General features: G+C 44.0%; 1 protein-coding gene across 8 annotated transcripts in view; it reads left to right on the top strand.

Annotated features, from left to right (window-relative positions):
* The window catches only part of pclob (piccolo presynaptic cytomatrix protein b), a 58,401-nt gene that overhangs the window by 10,409 nt on the left and 27,763 nt on the right, over positions 1 to 20,229 (top strand). For all 8 annotated transcript variants that reach the window (XM_061773232.1, XM_061773228.1, XM_061773226.1 and 5 more), the window contains exons 4-13: positions 131 to 916; positions 985 to 1,752; positions 2,195 to 3,124; positions 3,192 to 4,046; positions 4,232 to 4,999; positions 5,124 to 6,263; positions 6,349 to 7,389; positions 7,586 to 8,527; positions 12,626 to 13,402; positions 13,527 to 19,905. In XM_061773232.1, coding sequence (XP_061629216.1) covers positions 131 to 916; positions 985 to 1,752; positions 2,195 to 3,124; positions 3,192 to 4,046; positions 4,232 to 4,999; positions 5,124 to 6,263; positions 6,349 to 7,389; positions 7,586 to 8,527; positions 12,626 to 13,402; positions 13,527 to 19,905 — 14,386 coding nt within the window. The remainder of the gene's footprint in view (positions 1 to 130; positions 917 to 984; positions 1,753 to 2,194; positions 3,125 to 3,191; positions 4,047 to 4,231; positions 5,000 to 5,123; positions 6,264 to 6,348; positions 7,390 to 7,585; positions 8,528 to 12,625; positions 13,403 to 13,526; positions 19,906 to 20,229) is intronic.

The raw sequence follows: 20,229 nt of genomic DNA, 5'->3' as shown, positions 1-20,229 counted from the left end.
AGTCAGCTGGGATTGACTCAAGGTCAACCGCGACCCTAATGAGGACACAAATACAAATTAACTGAACTGCTTGGTGTAAATGTGGCTTATAGCATGGACTAATTAACCTTAATTTGCTGTGTTGTTTAAGGGCAAGGAGTGGCTTTGTCTGAACTGCCAGGTGAAACGTGCGACGAGAGCAATCGAACCTCCTAAAGACGACCAGTTGGCCACTTCCCCATCGAAAAGGACTCCTGGACAGCCTGCACTGCAAAAGACTCCTGTGCCGGGCTCTCCACAGAGGACTCCGGGAGCACAGTCATCTAAGGCTGAAGCTGTTAAAGCAAAAGACAGTCAGAAACAGGCCAGCCCAGCTCCTGCTCATAAAGCACAGCAGGACAACGTGAAGGCAGATCTCCAGAAAAAAACAGAGCAATCACAAAAGCAGGACAATGCCAATGAAGCTCCACAGCAAGAGTCAGGTGGATTCTTCAGTTTTGGCAGTCCTAAAAAGCAGCCCGACACTACTAAGCCTACCGAGTCAGTGACAGGGAAGATGTTCGGATTTGGTTCCTCCATATTCAGCTCTGCATCCACTTTGATGTCCTCTACTGTGCAAGATGAACCAAAACCGACACCAGAACCGGCTTCTCCCAAGATGCCTGCTTCAAAAGATTCCACTTCGGTAAAGAAACCAGAGCCAGAAAAGAAAACAGAACAAAGCCAGCAGCCGAGAGGAGACCAACTTTCATCAGAGCCAACAAAGAAAGCATTCGTTCCCCTAGGTATTTCCAAACCTGTTCAGTCATCTTGTCCTGTCTGTAAATCACACCTCAATCTTGGCTCAAAAGATGCGCCCAACTACAACACCTGTACAGAGTGTACAAACACTGTCTGCAACCAATGTGGATTCAACCCTGTGCCAAATGTTAAGGAGGTAAGCCGATTTATTTGGTTTATTTATGCTCTTGTTATTTTTAACAAACACTATGTACTCTTTTATAGGTGAGGGAGTGGTTATGCCTCAACTGTCAAATGCAACGAGCCCTGGGAGCATCAGATCCTCCAGGAACACCCATGATGATGATCGCCAAGAAGAAAACACAGCAAAAATCTCAAGCGAAGGACAGCCCAACACCTGCTGAGTCCAAAGTGAAGGACACACCTCGAAAGGAATCTGCAAAGACAGATGTTGCACAAGAAAAAAGTCTTACTCCAGCTTCAGGTCCAAAAGCTCCATCGGAAGACCAGAAGAAGGGACCTCAAAAGCCCCTGGAAGCAACAATTACGTATGGGCTAAAGCAGACTAATTCTGCTTCAAAGGCACAAGAAGAATCCCGCGGTCCAATACTCCAGGCTGACACAGTCAAACCGACTGACTCAATAGGCGGGAAAATGTTTAGCTTTGGCTCTTCAATCTTCAGCTCAGCAATCAACTCAGCCGGCCAAGAGGAGCCTAAAACTACACCCCCGCTGTCCCCCAAAATCCCTTCCACAAAGGTGACTAAATCAGCTCTTGCTCAGGAGCAAGAACCGGAAAAGAAACAGGAGCCCAAATCATCCACATTGTTACCATCTAAACCCCCATCAGATCATTCAAACGAGGTGTCTATTTCCCAGATTTCACCCAAAGAAGGCCAATCTATTTGTCCTCTATGTAAGGTTGAACTTAATTTTGGCTCAAAGGATCCTCCCAATTACAGCAAATGCACGGAATGCAAAAAAACTGTTTGTAACCAGTGCGGATTTAGTCCTGTGCCAAATCTGTCAAAGGTAATTAAAACCTATATTCTCATTTATTATTGTAATGTACTGCTTAGCAAATCTTCCTCAAAGTCAGGAGAGCCAGGTTTTAAACATTTCTGTGTGGAGTTTGCATGTTCTCCCCATGCTTGCGTGGGTTATCTCTGGGGACTCGCCGGTTTACTCTTCCTGCACATTCCAGAAACATTCATGTTAGGTTAATTGGACAGTCTAAATTGTCCAGGGGGGGTGAATGGTAGTCTGTCTATATGTGTGACTCATCCAGGGTGTAGCCCATCTTTAGCCCGAAGTCAGCTAGCTTAGGCTCCATTTTCAGTAACTATGACCGTAATGAGAACAATCGCTATAGAAAATGCATGGATGGATGGATAGATGCTTGTCATTGCTCAACAACAATATGCAATTAATGTAAATGTTTGCTTTTCTTATTCTCAGTATTTGCTTTTTTTAGGTAAAAGAATGGCTATGCTTGAACTGTCAGATGCAAAGAGCTATGAATGCATCTGAAACTCCAATGAAACCACCCAATGCAGTAAATAAAACCCCTCCATCATCCATACTTCAGAAGACAATCATTTCAAATGAAGTTGAAACAACCAAGAAGGATGTATTGAACTCTGACATGCTTCCAAAAATGCAGACTGCAGGACCTGGTAATATGAAGGACGGTTCCATACTGAGTACACCCCAGAGGATCCAGCCTTTAACTGCTAAAGAACCAGAACAGAATAAACAGGGTACCCCAGTTTCTGACCAGGAACCTCAAATGAAGTCAGGCTCTCAGAAACCAGCAGACCCGACCACTCATTCTGGTCCAAAACAGAGCAAAGTCACTTCAGATACCCAGAAACCATACAACCAATCTGGCTCGAGTGGCCCTAAAACCACTTCCGATGCATCCAAAACAACAGACTCAATTACTGGGAAGATGTTTGGCTTTGGTTCTACCATTTTCAGCTCGGCATCTACTTTGATATCATCGGCTATTCAGGAAGAGTCACGCACGACACCGCCAAACTCTCGCAAGATGTCCGCCCCAGTGCAGGTCTCCTCAAAGATGGCAGCTGGGCTTAACGTTTCTCCCAAAAGTACACCAACGGGTTCCCCCAGCAAAATACCACCGAAAGGACCTGGAAGTCTCGCTCAGGAGGTCAAGAAAAACGAAGAATCAAATCAGAGCAAGCATGATAAAGATTCATCACAGCCACCAAAAGCAGCCATAATGTCCCACACCCATCCTAATGGACACCAGGAAAACTGTCCACTATGTCATGTCAAACTAAACATTGGCGCTAAAGAACCTCCAAATTATAGTAGCTGCTCCGAGTGTAAGACTGTTGTCTGTGACAAATGTGGATTTAACCCAGTGCCCATTGGAGAGGTAACTCTATACTCTGTAAATTCTGTATGTATTTGTATTTCTTTGATATATTTTTGCTTTATTTCAGAAAAAGGAATGGCTGTGTCTTACATGTCAGATGAAAAGAGCAGTTGAAGCATCTGGGCAACCAGTTTCTCAAAATCAAGATCAAGCAGCAAATCGTAAAGCTCCAGCTGTGGTCAAGTCAACAGACACCACCAAACCGATTACATCGCAAACAAAGTCAAATCTCAACACTGCTGAACACCCACAGGAAAAGTCATCCACAGCTTCAGTTATGTCAAACAAACCTGAAACTTCCATCACCTCAGTGAAGTTGGTTAGTCCAGCACCTGATGCAAGAACACAACAGAAAAATGAGAAGCCCGTTCCTGAGAAATCACCAGATCAGGCAAGCCAAAATGGACACAAGCAGAGCAATGCCACTTCAGCAAATCAGCAAGAGACTGGAGGATTTTTTGGCGTGGGTGTTACCAAATCTAAGCCGAATGCAGAAAAGCCTACTGATTCAGTCTCAGGAAAGGTGTTTGGTTTTGGTTCTTCAATCTTCAGCTCAGCAACTTCATTAATAACAACGGCTGTTCAGGATCAGCCAAAGACCACTCCGCCAACTTCTCCCAAAAAATCCTCTGCAAAGGAGCTTAAATCTGATACTTCTCAGAAGCAAGAGCCGCAGAAGAAGTCAACAGAGTCAACACAGCAGGATAACACCCCTCCATCAGGTGGTAATATCTCTACAGGAGATAATAAGACAACAAAACCTCCAAAGCCTGCAGAAGCTACCAAGTCAGCTGTTAAACCAGGTTCTACATGTCCACTCTGTAAAGTTGGACTGCACCAAGCCAACTCCAATACCTGCACTGAATGCAAAAACACTGTATGTAATCAGTGCGGGTTTAACCCCATGCCAAACGAAACAAAGGTAAAACTATACATTTAAATTTAAATATTTTAACAATACAAATACAATTACTTTTTGTAAGCCTTTGAACGATTCCTTCTATCAACATTATGCATGTCTTAATTTGTATGCTCTACTTGCTGTTTGTTAAACATTGGAATCACACATACAGTACATATGTCATTGAAATAACCTTACTTTTTTAGGTTCAGGAGTGGCTGTGTCTCACCTGCCAGATGCGGCATGCTCTAGTTGCGAGCCATCCCCCAGGAGCTGCGACTACCAACTCACATGTACCCGCAAAAGATGTCACGAGCACAGCTGAAACTGAAAAGAAAGTAGCATCGATAACAATCTCACCTCAGAGACAACCAACAGTTGGGACAGCAAAGCCTGCTGCAGCTTCTCTGGCTGCTAATAAGCCAGATGGTCCGGAAGACAACATTTCAGCTCCTGTTAAAAAGACTCCACAGGATCATAAAAACATACCAGGAGTCAGAACATCACCAGGCCAGACAAGGCAAGCTGAACGTAAGAAGAGTAATGCCACTGAGTCAGGAGGATTTTTTGGTTTTGGTGGCAGTAAAACCCAACCAGACACTTCCAAGCCAGCAGAGTCAGTGACCGGAAAAATGTTTGGCTTTGGATCTTCTATTTTCAGCAGTGCCTCCACCTTGATCAACTCAACTCCACCAGTTTCACCCAAGATGTCCCCCACGAAACAGAGTCAACCCCCAACTGTCCAAAAGAAGGAGCAACAGACAAAGCCGGCCCAAACTCAGCTGGCTAAATCATCCTCATCCGAACAGACCAAAGTGAACAAATCTCAAAAAGATTTCCAGTCCACCTGTCCACTTTGTAAGGCTGAACTCAACATTGGGTCCAAAGAGCTACCAAACTATGATACCTGCACCAACTGCAAGAGTACTGTCTGCAAGCAGTGTGGATTTAACCCAATGCCAAATGTATCAAATGTGAGTAAAGCTCGTATGTAAGTATTGTAGTCAGTTAAATATACATGAAGATACATAAACGTTTTTTTTCAACAGTAAGTAAAAGGACATTTAACATTCATGACTTTCTTTTGTTGCGTTGTAGAAAAAGGAGTGGCTATGTCTGACATGCCAGATGCAAAGAGCTCTCTCAGCAACAAAAGTAGCCGAGCCGCCGGTGATGAAACCTCAGCCATCACCCAAGAAAGTGACGACCCCAGCTGCTGCCACTCCCGATCAAATTAAAGATACAATTTCAACACAGAAATCAGATGTCCTGGACAAAAACCAGAAGGATGAACCGACACCAGTACAATTACAAGAGAAAGAAAAGAGCCCTGGTACTGTCTCAGTCCTGATAAAAGAGATTAAAACTGGATCACCACCTACAAAGGAGGTTCAAATCTCCTCGGCACCTTCACCTGAAGAGAAGTCAACTGCAGGTTCAATTGCTGACAAACCACTGACTGAACAAGCTTCTCCTGTCTGGACAGATGTGGAATCTTCATTAAAGAAGAAAGAAGATTGTCCTTTACCAAGCTCCCTTGCAACAACAGAGCCATCAGATAAGCAAGTGCAGGGAACGGTAGTAAAATTGGTGGATAAGGATAATAAACAGCCCTCCAAATTCCCAAACAAGGAGCCTAACCTCATTTATAAAACACTTGCCAAATCAGCTCCCTCTGCAGTACAATCAACTCAAGAAACAAGGATTGATGCCAAAAAATCTCAAGAAGGTGTCTCCAAAACAGCCGAAGCAGTGTCCGGCAAGATGATGGGATTTGGCTCAACCCTGTTCAGTTCAGCATCATCTTTGATAACATCTGCCGTTCATGAGGAATCACGCATGACACCACCGAGTTCTCGTAAAATGTCCGCCCCGGCGCAAGGCTCAGATAAAGTGTCAGCATCTCAGATTCCGCCGGTCAAGTCTAGCCCTGCTGTCTCCCCACTCAAAACATCCACGAAGGAGGTAAAGTCAGTTGAGCAAAAGATATCAGAGCAAACTGAACCTCAGGTCAAAGCTCCTCCGGCAGGAACAAAGAAAACGGACCATGGTCCACAAGAACCTTCAAAAGTAGGGACCTCCCAAGTTCCTCCCAAAGCAACCCAGTCTAATTGTCCTCTTTGCAAGGTTGACCTTAATATGGACTCCAAGGTTTTATCCAATTACAACACATGCACTGCATGTAAATCCACAGTCTGCAACAAATGTGGGTTTAGTCCCATGCCGAATAAAGCAGAAGTAAGCTATAGCTTTTGCATCAAATCGATCAAATTTGTGTTTGTTGTTGAAAATGGCAATAATTATATCTGTTTTGTGTTGCTAGGGAAAAGAGTGGCTGTGTCTTAACTGTCAGATGCAAAGGGCACTTGGGGCTTCTGAACCCCTTGGGCTTCCCCTTATAAAAGCACAACCATCCCCGAGCAAAGAAACACCCCCGCCCTCAAAGGAAAAAGATACAGCAATACCAGCTTCTCAGGAAGACACCATTCCATTAAACATTAAGGTTGTTAGTGTTGTCACAACCAAAGAAAGTGAATCTCCAGCTGTTGGTGAACTGAATGACAAGGCAACACCTGCAGCTGCTTCATTACCTGAAAAAAGTGGTCCTACTGCAATCAAGAAGACTAATGTTGCATCTGTTTTACCTGAGAAGACCCCTAAAGTACATCCTGGATTAGCCCAGAAGCAGCCTCTAGAATCTGTAATCTCTACTGAAAAGGTTGTTCCACCAACAGCACCAGAAGCAGCAAAAATAACTTCCCAACAACCTGCAAAAGCCATAAAATCTCCAAACAAATCTGTACCACCAACAACTCAACCTGCAATACAGGAATCGGGAGGCTTCTTTGGTTTTGGTGGTCCTAAAACACAACCCACTGCCGCCAAACCTGCTGAATCAGTGACTGGGAAGATGTTTGGCTTCGGATCATCCTTCTTAAATTCAGCATCCAGTTTGATAACCTCAGCTGTTCAAGATGAAACTAAAACGACACCGCCGACGCCACGCAAGATATCCATGCAGGCCTCTCCTAAAACAACACCGCCTGCCTCTCCTAAAACATTACCTGCAAAAGACAACAAAGCACCAGCTCTCCAGAAAACAGAGGAAGCAAAACTGGACAAACCACAGGGGAAAACTACTCCCTCAGTCATAAAAGATAAAGTTGTTAAAGCGCCAGTTGAATCCCCCAAGGCACCTGCAGACACTCAGGGGGCTCTAAAAGCAGCTCAGTCCACCTGCCCACTCTGTAAGGTACAACTCAACATGGATGGCAAAGCTGCTCCCAACTTCAACACCTGCACGGAATGCAAAGCAACGGTCTGTAACCAGTGTGGATTTAATCCAATGCCCAATGTAAAAGAGGTACGTCTGTGTTTTTCTGAAATTACGCACATTTCAGTAACTTACCAACGGTGGTCACTGATAGTGTAGCGGTATAGGTGTCCATGTGAGTGTGAATGGTTCTGTGTGCCCTGCGATTGACTGGCGACCCCATGCTTTAAAGATTGTTTGGCATGAAAAGGTGAACAACCTGTGTTATGTCATTCTTTTTTTAAAGGTACAAGAATGGCTCTGTCTGAATTGTCAGATGAAGAGAGCACTTGGAGCCTCTGAGCCCATCGGACCTTCTGCAGTGATACCACAGCCCCCACCACCCAAGATTACTCCCCCAAATTCTGAACAAAAGGATACAGTAGTCCAGCCCAAGGAGTCGACGCTAATCACAAAAGAGGGCACTCAAGTGGAGAATAAGGCTCCCCAGGTAATAACACCCAAAACGACGGATCAATTGCAACAGGATTCGATGCCAAAGCCAAATGATCCTTCGGTTGATGGTCAAGAAAAGGCCCAGTATGTGGCCGACCAGACAAAGGAGACTGGAAAAATGCAACAGGCAGATGATTTTCAAACTATAAAACCAGAAGTCAAGTTAGTAGCTGAAAAACCGCCAGATGGAAAACCACCTCAACAGCCCTCTAAATCTCCAACTCCTACTGTCAAATCCACACCGCCACCAGCTGTGTCTGCAAAGAAGGAGTCTGGGGGGTTCTTTGGATTTGGTGCCCCCAAAACTCAACCTGCTCCTTCTGCAAAGCCTGCTGAGAGTGTCACCGGGAAAATGTTTGGATTTGGCTCCTCAATTTTCAGCTCTGCATCCACACTGATAACCTCGGCTGTTCCAGATGAGCCTAAAACTACTCCCCTGGTCTCTTCTAAAATCTCCCATGCAAAGGCTGCACAGAAACCACAATCACCTCAAATAGCCAAACCTGCTGCTACATTGGCCCAGGCTAAGGTAGAGACAAAGCCATTAGAAGTCACAGAAGTGTCAGGAAGCCCCAAAGCGGATATTCCCAATGCAGATCTGTTCACCTGTCCGCTCTGTAAGGTTGAACTCAACAAGGCCACCAATGAACCTCCCAATTATAAGACCTGCACCGAATGCAAGAGCCTTGTATGTAACCTCTGTGGATTTAATCCCATGCCTCATACAGGAGGGGTAAGTCCAATACTTTGCTCTCTCATTTTCACTTAAAGGAGACATATTGGCATTTCTTTTCACAGTTTTATAACAGTTCAATCCGTGACATGCTTTTGTCTAAATGGTGAAGAATTACAGTGCCTCTGTAGGATAGTGTTTCAGACAGTGCTCCCTGGGAGCTGCCTCTTGAAAGTGGCTCTGGCTCTTCAACCAGTTGCCTAACCCTAACTCTTAGCGTAGAATTGCAGAAAGGCTTGTTCACAGACACATTTAAGATCGGCTTACATTGTGCATGTCGCCTGATAAAAATTAGATTCCATCTCGTGTGTGTTTCTCCAAGCTAGCTCACTCCCAATTACCACCACCATATGGTGCCTTCAAGGACCTCCATGACTTACTTTACCAAAGAGCAACAACATTATGACCTGACTGAACACTTGATAACCAATAACGACTATTGTAAACAACAACGTAGTTCATTACAACTTTGTCTGTTATTCGTAATTGCTTTTCAGTCTGAACACGGGGTTCAACAAGTAGCTAATTGCCATGGTGACGAAAGCTGTACTCTGGCTTGGCTTCACAGTCGGAGGGGGTAGGGGAGCAGTGGCTCATTTGTATGAGGCAGGACTTCCTTCTCAAAACAGGCTAATTTCAGAAGAGAATAAGAGCGTGGAAGTGTACTGTAATTCTTGATCTTTGGGATATTTTGACAGGAAAGTCACAGACGGGTTATTCAAGCACCAGGGAACTGGAAAAGATGCACGTTTCGCCCTTTTGTCTGTTTGCAAATTTGACTAATACTGGTAGATTGTTGCTGCTGTTGTGCCTTTGCCGTCCAGGCCATTCAAGTGCTTCCATTACATACAGTAACATAGCTCATGTCTTTTCAGCAGACCCCTGGGAATACAGAAACTGTATTAAGGCTGTTGTGCAACAGCATTAGTGAGATGAGATCTGATGTCACAGCAGAGAATCAAGCAGGGGCACGGTTGCCAGAGCCCGTGACAGATTTGAGATGGCAAAGTCGTGCGATATGCCAATAAAGCCGAGAGGAGGCAGATTACGTCAAACACGAAATAACATTAGACTTCCTCTCGATGCATCTGCTCTATTGCTTAGATCAGTGATGCCATGTAATTCTTCAATTTCCTTTTTTGTATATGTGGGTGGGCAGTACACAAACTGGATGTACTTGCTTTGTGAGGACACACATGCATGTTTGTGCAGGTTGCCTTTTTGTGTGCGTTCCCTTTTCATTTTTCAATGTAGGGCTGTAATCTTTTATCTGCTAAAATTTATGAAAAAATTAATTCTAAGGACAATGATCAGCATTTCATGCTGCATAAGGACACTCAGACATATTTGAAAATAACAATCATGAACAGTCAATTTATGACAATCCTAAAATATCAGGGCAGCACCTTGGACTATTGGTTAGCATCACAGTCGAGAGGTCCTGGGCTCAAATTTCACTTTTTGAGTTTTTCATCTTTATTTCGAGGAAAATCCCTATAGAAAGTGGATTGATGGACAGAAATATCACAAAACAATAATTGTATTTAATTGTATTATTACATGTAATTACATTATACTTCTGTGCTGATTGGCTGGGCGGATTTTGATGTAAATCAATAGATTATGGAAAATTTAAACGGGAGAGTGTTTGCGTTTGTTGATGTGTCTACTGCATGCGCCAGGTGCACAGATCTGCTTGGTGATGAAGTACTGCCTCCACCAGTGAAAATGCAATCGATGCCTTTATTGTTTTTAGGGGGTATTTTGTAGACTCTGGGCACACAACGAGTAAGCAGTGACTCATTTGCACGAGACGGCACTGCCCCCCAAATCAGGCTAAAAAAGAATGTAAAAGTGTGCTGTAATTCTTGATCCTCGGGGTATTTTGACAAAAGCATGTTACAGACGATTTATGAATTTTCCAGAGAGCTGTTTGAAGTTGTGAGAAAAATGCATAATAGGTCTGGGTTTTTTTGTCCTATAAAAGGCTGTCTCTTTACCTAACTACGAAAGTGTTGGTTTATATATTTGTTTGTGCATGCGTTTTTGAACATCCTTGTCTTCCAAGAGTCACATTCCAGATTTTTGTAAAAAGTGACTAACCCTAAAATAGATGTGCTTAATTATGTAATTGCCATGCAGTAGTCCTTAAAGATGCTTGAAAGTGTGGAAACAGGAAGAGTAGCCTTTTATTTTATAGCATGAAAGGGCACGGCTTTGGTCATAGGACAGAGGGTTGAAAGGCTTGAAAGAAGTGAGTGCCAGCAGCATGTCTCTCCATTTGATTCTTTTGATTGCTCACTGTGCTTCAAGCACATGTCATCAAAATAGCCTGCAAAGTGACTGTTGTCCTGATAAGTAGGGCACACGTGTATCACGCTTATGATTGTGAGGAGAATGAAAAGATGGAACTCAGTTTAAGGTTTTTGTGCGTTTTTGAACAAAAATGACCCTGCACTCAATGTGTGTTCATTTTCAGAGTGATGAGAGGAAATGACGCTTGCTGTACTATCCAGTTTGCAATGTCTGTGCCAGCCTTGAGTCATAGATCTTTGTGTTTGTGTTAGAGAAGACTATTTTATTGCAGTGAATTTTTATCTTGTCTGTCTGTTTTTTTTTTTTTTTTTTTTTTGCCTGCAACACTTCATCACACCCACAAATCACCACTTGATATTCAATACGAACTGTAGCTTATTTGACTTCAGAGACTTTACAAGGCGAATAACAAAAAAATGTCTCGATTCTTCAGTAGCTGTTGCGACTGTCTGCTTGTACCGTTAGGAGTCACCACACCTAACCTACCCATTTTTTTTTTTCATCTGGGCCGTGGGACCTTTAGGACTGGCCGTGGCTGCATATTGGGTCACTGTGCAGGAATTCAACCCGCACAGTCGTCATTAAAAGCAGCCGCATGTACCGCACTACACTACCAGTTCCGTATTTAAATTACGGGCTTGCCAGTGCTGTGATTTTTTTCCCCACTATCCTCTCATGTAATGAAGCAATGACAGGTCAAAGCTTTAAGGTCAAACATTCCAAACACAAAAAAGTCATATTTTCCACAGTTTTCACCACCTCAAAAATCTGTGGACAAATAATAGGTCGATAGGCGCTTGGCTAATTAGTTCTTGGTATCATTTGACTGTGATTTGTTTAGTGCACTATGAATGGTCACAAAACTAGACGTAATAGTAAGGGCTGCCTTAAGCCTTTGCTTATCTCCAGGCTTTTTCTGAGTTGCAGCCAATGTGACCCTTTACCCAACCACTGTGCTCTGTAGCATATTATCAGCATTTTATTTTTTTTATGACATCTGCTCAAACTCATGTTAGTCCACTGAGGCTTTCTGACTGCTGGTAGACAAACATTGCAGATTTCTGAATTTTTGCATAGCTTTTATGATCTCGTTGTGTCTGCCATCCTGTTTAGTTGCCTTGGGGACATCCATTTTAATTAGCTCCGTAGCTTATAGCTTCTCTTTATTAATGGAAATGTCAGCTGGGATTTGTTGGGTTGACCTACCATTGTATTGTTTGTAATGTCGTTGATGTTAATTGAAATCACATTTTCCTTCCTGTGAATGGTAATTACACACAAAGCGGTTTCACCTCATTCCACCTCAATTTTTGTTGCTGTGCCATTTATCAGATTAGAAAAAGCAAGGTTCGCATTTCCTTTTTTTGCTTTTTCTTTGGAGCAAAGCACTCTGCCTGTTAGAGATCAGTAGGTCAACACGTTGTGTGTCTACACGGTGGACAAGTGTAATAAGGAGTTGTGCTCTGTATTGGCTGCTGAAAGCTGAGCATCTCAGCTTCTGCCAAAGGAAATCTGCCAGAAAATCAATAGTACTCTTGCCACCCCCATTGGCAGTCGCAACGGGCAATCACTAAACATAAACTTAGTGTCAATATAGTCCAATAGTGAATATAGGAAAAAAATAGTCGCAAATTAATGTTAGTTATTTGTACTCACGGTGGATCCCATCTATTTTTGTTATAACTCTCCAGGCCTTGACGAGCATTCAAAGATGTTCTCTCATATACTGTATGTAAAAATGAAGTAATGGTGTTGATATGCCTTGTTTATCTTTTGTTACAGAAGGAATGGCTTTGTCTCAACTGCCACACCCAAAAGGCTTTGTTGGGCCAACTGGGAGACTCAGGGAAAATGCCTCAGCCTTCACTCATATTGGTACCACAAGAGACCCAAGCCATACATGCGACCAAAAAGGCAGAACCCCAGCCACCCCCTGCGAATGATGCGGATGTGGTTACAAAACCACCAAGTATGCCGACCTCGACCAAAACGGTAACAACAGGTCAAACAAGAAAAACAGAAACCCCACCGGTGGCAGCTCCAGCAAAGGTTGAAGTCCAATCTACACTTGCAGCCAAAGCAGTGAAGGTTTCACCTGTAAAAGAGGAAAACAAGCATTTAGTTGAACCTGCAGCAGAACCAGTTAAACCAGTGATCATCTCCGATCCTACATTGCCAAGTGTAAATGTTTCCAAAAGTGTAACAGTTGACAGAAAAGAAGAACTAGAGAAAGCAGAGGCAAGTGGGGAACAAATTCCCCAAATGTCTAAACTTGACCTCTCAGAAGCAACAGTTGCAGTTTCTACAAATGAACCAAGGCAGCTTTCATCAGAGAAGTTTGCTGTCAAAATACCAAATGCTGAAGACCAAATAAAACTAAGTGAGCCTACCACATCTGCCCAGAAAGTTCAGGTTCAGGAGCAGTCTCAAGAGCCATCAGATGTTCCGCAGTTGACACCATTTGACAGTCATAAAGTTGATAAGTCAACTGAAAATATAGCTGACCACGCAGTCCTCCCAAAGCCGCAAACAGAATCTACAAAGGATATGACAGTGAAAGTAAGAATAGTTTGGCTTTATAAGAACAATTTATGTGGTTATTCATGTTTTTGTTTTTGCCATGACCTAAAAGAATCAGTCTATATAGCAGTGACGTGTATTAAAGTTATTTTGTGTTCTTTAGATGGGAGATGAAACAGCAAAAGAGTCGGAAAAATCTCCAGATGAACTGGAGAACAGAGTTGTGTCCAAGTTAACGCCCAAGCCAACATCTGAAGCTGAAGAAGACGCTCAACCTCAGGTTTTACCCTTATCAGAGGAACCACAAGTGGAGCAGGTGGTATACAATGTGACTAAAAATGACACAGAGGAAGAGAATAGCCTGCCAGTTAAGGAGGCAGTCGAAAGCGGGAAAAGGCGGCTTAGTTTCCAAGCAATGGAAGAGAGCAGCGGGAGTGATATGACGCCTTCACCTTCCCCTGAGGTTCAGAGGAGGAAGCTGAAGGTAACCGATGTGTCATCTATCAGTGAGGAGCTCAAAACAGAAAGCGCTGACTCGTCTATAGAAGATGAAGCCTTAATTTGCAGTCAGATCATGGGTATGGGTGACGAAGGGGAAATGTCTCTCTCAGACAATGAGAAAGGAAACTGTCGAATGAGGAGGAAACTGTCGAGTGAAGAAGTCTTCAAAAAGTCTGCGCTTGATAATGCCTCCATAAAACGCAAATCACTCTCTAGCAAAGGTAGCACAGATAATGAAGGCACGCTAGTATGGACAAAATCCCCTCTAACGATGAGCGAGGCAACTACACATGAAACAGTTCCCAGCACAACTTTCAAGAAAGCTATTCCGGTCATCAGACATAGACAAAGCACTGATGAAGAGGTAGAGAGCATCACTGAATCCCTGTCAAAGGGCTCATCTAGCGTGCAAGCGTCTAGCTTCACTCCAGGGTCATCACCTACGTCAGCGTCATCCCTGGAGGAGGACAGTGATAGCAGTCCGAGTCACAGGAGGATTAGCGGGGACAAACAGTATCGCAAGGGTAAACACAGACATGCCACCCAGCCACTCCCCACCATCGAAGACTCCACCGATGAAGAAAAATCTCATAAAGAAAAGAACCAACTCAACGTGCATGGCCGCTTGTCTCCAAATAAAAGTGCCTCCTCTGCAGAGGATCTTAGACAAGGCACGGTAATGGATGAAACCGGTAAAACTTCAGGGTCTGAGTACTGGGCCAGCATAGAATCAGAGCCAGAAGCAAAACAAGCTGTACAGAGAGGAGGGAAACCTTCTCCAACAGTGATACCATACATTCCATCTGAGCCTTTTGAAAGGAATGAAAGTGATTCCAAATCATTAAAGAGTGCAGAAGAAGCATATGAGGACATTCTCCAGAAAGCTAAAGCTATCCCAGGGGATAGTCCTCCCGGTGTTGAGCCGCTTTATGGTGGAATTTCAATTGAGGACTATCTTTATGAATCCTTGGTTGAGGAGCCCGAGATGATGATGACTGGCTTTCAAGACATCGAACCTAAACATGAACTCAGCCCAGAACCTTTGAAGAAACTCAGGTCTCCAGAGGAGGTTTATGAAGAGATGATGGAAAAAAAGAGGGAATTGATGATGATAGAACAAGAGTTTAAACAGGCCCAGACAGCATTGGAATCTGCCTCATCTGTGTCTCCTCGAGATCTTAAGACCTGTGTTGTAGCCGTGCCCAAAGAAGCCATATCAAACACTGGAGAAAGCATGACTCCTGAAAGTGGTGAAGCTTCTGATGATGCACCAGTCAAGAAGAAGAAACGGCCTGCCCCACCACGCCCTACTCAACCTCCTAAGCGAACTGAGGTCACTGTTGCTCCAAGCACAACATCTGGTTCTATAGGTTTTGTTCGACCCATGGTACCTCTCGATCCTTCACTAAGAAAGGCACTCTTCCCCATACCTGACCTCAAGATTACACAGTGTTCATCAGGGGAGGAAGAGGATGACAGTCTAGCAGATGAGTATGGTGTTGGTATTTCATCCGAAATTACCCCAAGTGATGATTCTGAAACTAAAGATGATCAATCTATAAGCCCAACATTGTCCGAGACAACTGAAATGGAAGCAATATCTGTGGTGCGTGAAATCCCAGAAGCAAAACCTATTCCAACTCCAATATCCGCCCCAGAACTGACCACTACACCTTCCCCTGTATCATCACAGTCACCACCAACTTCACCGGCCACACCAGATTCCAGCCTGGAATCTAATGCCACGTCTTCATCCTCCTACCAGGTTCAAACACCTCTATCGTCAGACTCAACTCCTCTCTCTACGCCGACAACTTCTTTCTTAACTCAAACCCCACGAGAGGGTTCACCACTGATGTCTGCTAAAGGTGAGGTATCTTCTAGAGAAAGCTCGACAGTCATAGTAGTGATTCCAGATGTGGTCTCTGATCCGTCTAAAGCTGAAACAGCTGAACTGGACCAAGCTAAGTCTTCCTTTCCTGTAGCTACAATGTCAGCTTCAAGAGAGACGCCTCCACCAGTGATAGTTGAAATGCCAGACTTGGTTTCATCTCCCTCCCAAATTCCCATTGAGGCGACATCAGTGCTAAAGTTGTCAGCTTCAAGCCCAGAATCTGTCCCTATCAAAGCCAAGCCTACAGCACAATTTACTGAGTCCCCTGTTACCAGTATTATTCAAGGATCTGTTCCATCTTCAGCTCATGTAGCTACTTCTACTGTTACTCCTGTAGTATCCCACGAACCAGTAATTGTCCAGATGCCTGACCTGGTTTCGACTACATCTCAATTCTCAACACAAACGTCTATGTCAGTCTCAACAATCACAGCCCAGGCACAACCAAATGTTGTACACTCAGTCCAACCAGCTGCCACATCAATGATCCCCGTTTCTGCCCCATCTACTACTATAGTCAAAAAGAAAGTCCCACCTCCCCCTCCCCCGCGGTCTACATCAGTTTCACTATCTGAGCATGGTGGAGCGCAGCTACCGATAAGGCGTGCTCAGCATGTATCCACTACTGTGGCTTCCACCATCACTACAACAGCCACCGTTGTAGCCCAGCCAATGCAGTCTGTAGTTGTGGATATACAGCCACAAATGGAGGATATGAAACCAGATGATGTGGCTGTAGCTCAAATAGTGACCCCAACGAGAGCAGGGCATGTGGTCATCATAGTGCCAAGTGTAGAAAACATGTCTCGGATTTTTCAAACTCCTCAAGACAGCACAAACTCGTCCACTGTATATCAGGCACCAAGTAGTCAAATAGTCAAAGACCATGTGATTGTGAGTTCAACCAGAGATTCACCATTGCCATCCGCTAAAGTGTCAGCAGTGCCAGTTCCACCACTCCCACCTAAACCTGCAGTGAGAACAAATTTAGAAACGGTAGAAATACCTGTTGCTGATACACCTCCACCACCTCTTTCCACTTTACCGAAGCCCACTATTTATCCAAAGTCACCAGTTCCTGCTTTAGCAACAGCATCCCAGGTTTCTGTTACAACAGCTGGCACTAGTCATTATTCCAAGGCTCCTCCACCAATACCACCGAAGCCTGTAATAATTCCAGCTGGACTGGTGTTCAGCCACAAACCAGGAGAAAGTGTCAAGCCACCTCCTGTTGTTGCACCAAAAGCTGCAACACTGCCTCGGACAAAAGCACCTCCAAATGCCCTGTCACTAAGCCTGACTCGACCTGTGGAGAGTAACTCAGGGGGAATGTCTCCCAAGTCACCATTATCTCCCAGACACGCCAAATGTTTAAAAACATATGTGGTGATAACTCTGCCGTCTGAGCCTGGCTCACCAACAGAAGTGATAACAGTTCAGGCACCGATAAGACGAGGATCCATTCCAGCTACAAAAGGGCCAGGCGTTCGAACGACCCCTTCAGAACAAAAAACACCCTTTGAAACGTTTTGGGCAGAGGCCACAGTCAGAAGCGCATCGGTCCCCACTGTTAGACATCCACCGCCAGTAACCATAGCCTCAACTGCTCCTTTACAACAAGTGGCACCCAGTTATACTGTGGTCTCTAAAGTGCAACCTGAAAGGAATTATTTTGTGACACACCCTGATCAGGAAACACCAATTCAGGCATGTAGTATACCAGACCCAATAAAGAAGCCATATACACCTATTGTAATGAAGCAACAACAAGCCATTTATCAGCCCTTGCCATCTACAACAATACAAGAAAACATCATAAGGACTTCAGTGATAAGTGCTCAGATTGAAGCCACTGCAACATCACAATCTGACTCATCTGTCACTCAACATCCAAAAATAGTCTCAGAAGACATAACACTTTTACAAGAGGTTTTACCTGATACTCAAATTCCAGTGGCCCAAATACAAACAATGCCGACCCAACAGCCTCTGACACAACATGTCTCTATTCTGCTAGAGCCTAGATTAACTTCAGATGTAACAATTCCCCGAGAAAGTACAGTAACAGTATACTCCAATAGTCTTCGTGAACAGCATGAAATTGAAATAGAAAATGCTCAACTACAACCAGAAATTGCTGGAGGAATCATTGTCACAGAGGCAAAGTCACCAATGGCAATGAGTTACCAACTACCTGGAGCAACTGAGCAAATATCCTATTCTGCAGCTGGCTGGACGACACGTCAAACAGTGACAGAACCACAAAAGGATTATGTTGTTACAATACCAGATGTACCAACATTACCTCAAGTGCATCACGAGGTTGCACCAGCTCCCGCAATACCAACTCCCAAAGTAATTCCTTCGTTTGTTATAATGGAGTCACAACATGTGACCCCACAGCCACAGGAGCCTCCTATGATTTATACGCCTCCAATGCCATGTCCTACACCTCCACTTAAGGTAATTGCATTGCAGCCAGACCATACACATATTAGAACAATGGAAGCTGTGGTGAGACAAGCACCAATGACATCCATGATAAAATCTCAGGCAGTGGCTTCAAGTGAAAGAAGGACATCGATGTCATCCATAGGAAAAGCACCATTCAGCACAAGTGAAATATCTACCTTTCCTGGAGATTATGACATGCCGGCTGATGTTGTCAACATTGGGGCCTTTGCTACCACAAGAAGACCATCTTTAACCATGCAGCAATCATTGGTAATAAACATGCCAGCTGAAAAAGATATTCCTGGTGATGTGTATGACACTTACAGAACAGCTTCATATCGTTCAGTTGAACAACCACAGCTAATAACATGTTCATCTGAATATGATTGCCCACTGGAGATAATAACCACTGAGGCGTACACAAGGAGAACCTCAATACCCGCTATACAGGACATTCCACCTCATTCAGCTGTTGCTCCGATCACCATTACTAAAATTCAGCAAGAGTCCATTGAGAGCCAAGAGATTCGAGGACCCGAGAAGGTTGTCTCCAGTATGAGCCACAAGTATTCTTCTTCAGTTTCAACCACAGGGCAGCCTGCTGAAATCGTGCCGAGCTTAGTCACTCAAGTTGTCACGACTGAGGTCCAGAGAACTACTGTATCTGTTGTCCATGAAAGACTTCCGCAGCATACTCCAGCCAGTGTACCTAGCACTATAAAACAAGATGAAAGTAAATACCAGGCTCAACCTAAGCAAAATGGAAAGATAATCCATCAAGGGGATATTATGGATCTACGGACCATGAAAGTTGGTGTGGAGATGACCGAAAAAGGCATGGATCTAACTCCTCCTGAGTTATATCGACAGTCATCCAATGACCCTGTGCGTCAGATCACAGCAGTGCAGCCTGAAATAGTAAATCTCAGTGCTGAGGTTGTCCCTGCGACTACACTGGCTGTAGTAACTGACAGTATCACAATCGTCACATGCACAGCCACCATTGCTTCATACAGCAACACTCCAGCAGAAAAACCACTCGACTTGCAGGGACCTGTTGCATCCTTACCCCTGCCTCTCACCACATACAAACCATGCGAACCACTGGCACAAATTGTATACAGACCTGTCAATGCCCAGCCTGTAGTCGTTGCTGTACCATCCACAGCTCAAGACATACCAATTAATCTTTCCTATGGAGCATTCGTCAGAGGAGGCCAAAAACCAATGACTCCGGCCTCAACAGATATCAACAGTGTTCTGTCTTTGGAGGCGACAGGTGCCATGGATCTGTCCAATTACAGACCGGTAAGGTCTATGGTAGCTTTATCCGAAACAAGTCCTGAAGTAATAACCACTGTAGTTGAGGATGATTTGACACCAGTTGATCTCACAGCTGGTAGAAGGAGTGTATGTTGTGATGTTATATACAAATTACCTTTTACTGGAAGCTGTAGAACACAACCCACTGTCACAATACAGTCTGACAACCGTTTGGTTCACAGAGATAACACCTATCAGTATGATGGAGCTGGGCAGTTTAGCATAAGAGGCTTGAATGGTGAAAAAACATTATCTGATGCAAGCCTGAGAGATGTAGGACTCTTTCCCTATGATCCCAACAAAGACTATGAATACCACAATGGATCTACAGACGGAGCCATAGACCTCACTGCCACCAGACGTCCTACTGGTGAGTATAGTAACATCTGTTGCATGATAAATCCGATAGATGTCACTTTATTCATAGTTGCTTTTCTTTTGATTTTATTGTTTTATTAACTGTCTGTGATTTTTGTTTTCTTTTTTCTTCAAACAGATGCATGTGTTTGCCTGCGTGTGCTCCCTCAATATTTTGGCTTTGCATCTTGCTAGCCAAAATGACTTCAAATTTGCATGTGCATGAGCATCTTTAAAATCCAGATTGAGTGGTCTTAATTTAATAAATAAAATTACTGTTTGCAAAATGGTGTGTATCTGAAATAGTAAAAACTATCCACTTGACTTGTTGTGGCAG

This window comes from Phyllopteryx taeniolatus, chromosome 5, assembly GCF_024500385.1.
Source record: "Phyllopteryx taeniolatus isolate TA_2022b chromosome 5, UOR_Ptae_1.2, whole genome shotgun sequence".
Classification (NCBI taxonomy): domain Eukaryota; kingdom Metazoa; phylum Chordata; class Actinopteri; order Syngnathiformes; family Syngnathidae; genus Phyllopteryx; species Phyllopteryx taeniolatus.
This window is presented reverse-complemented; position numbering and strand designations above follow the sequence as displayed.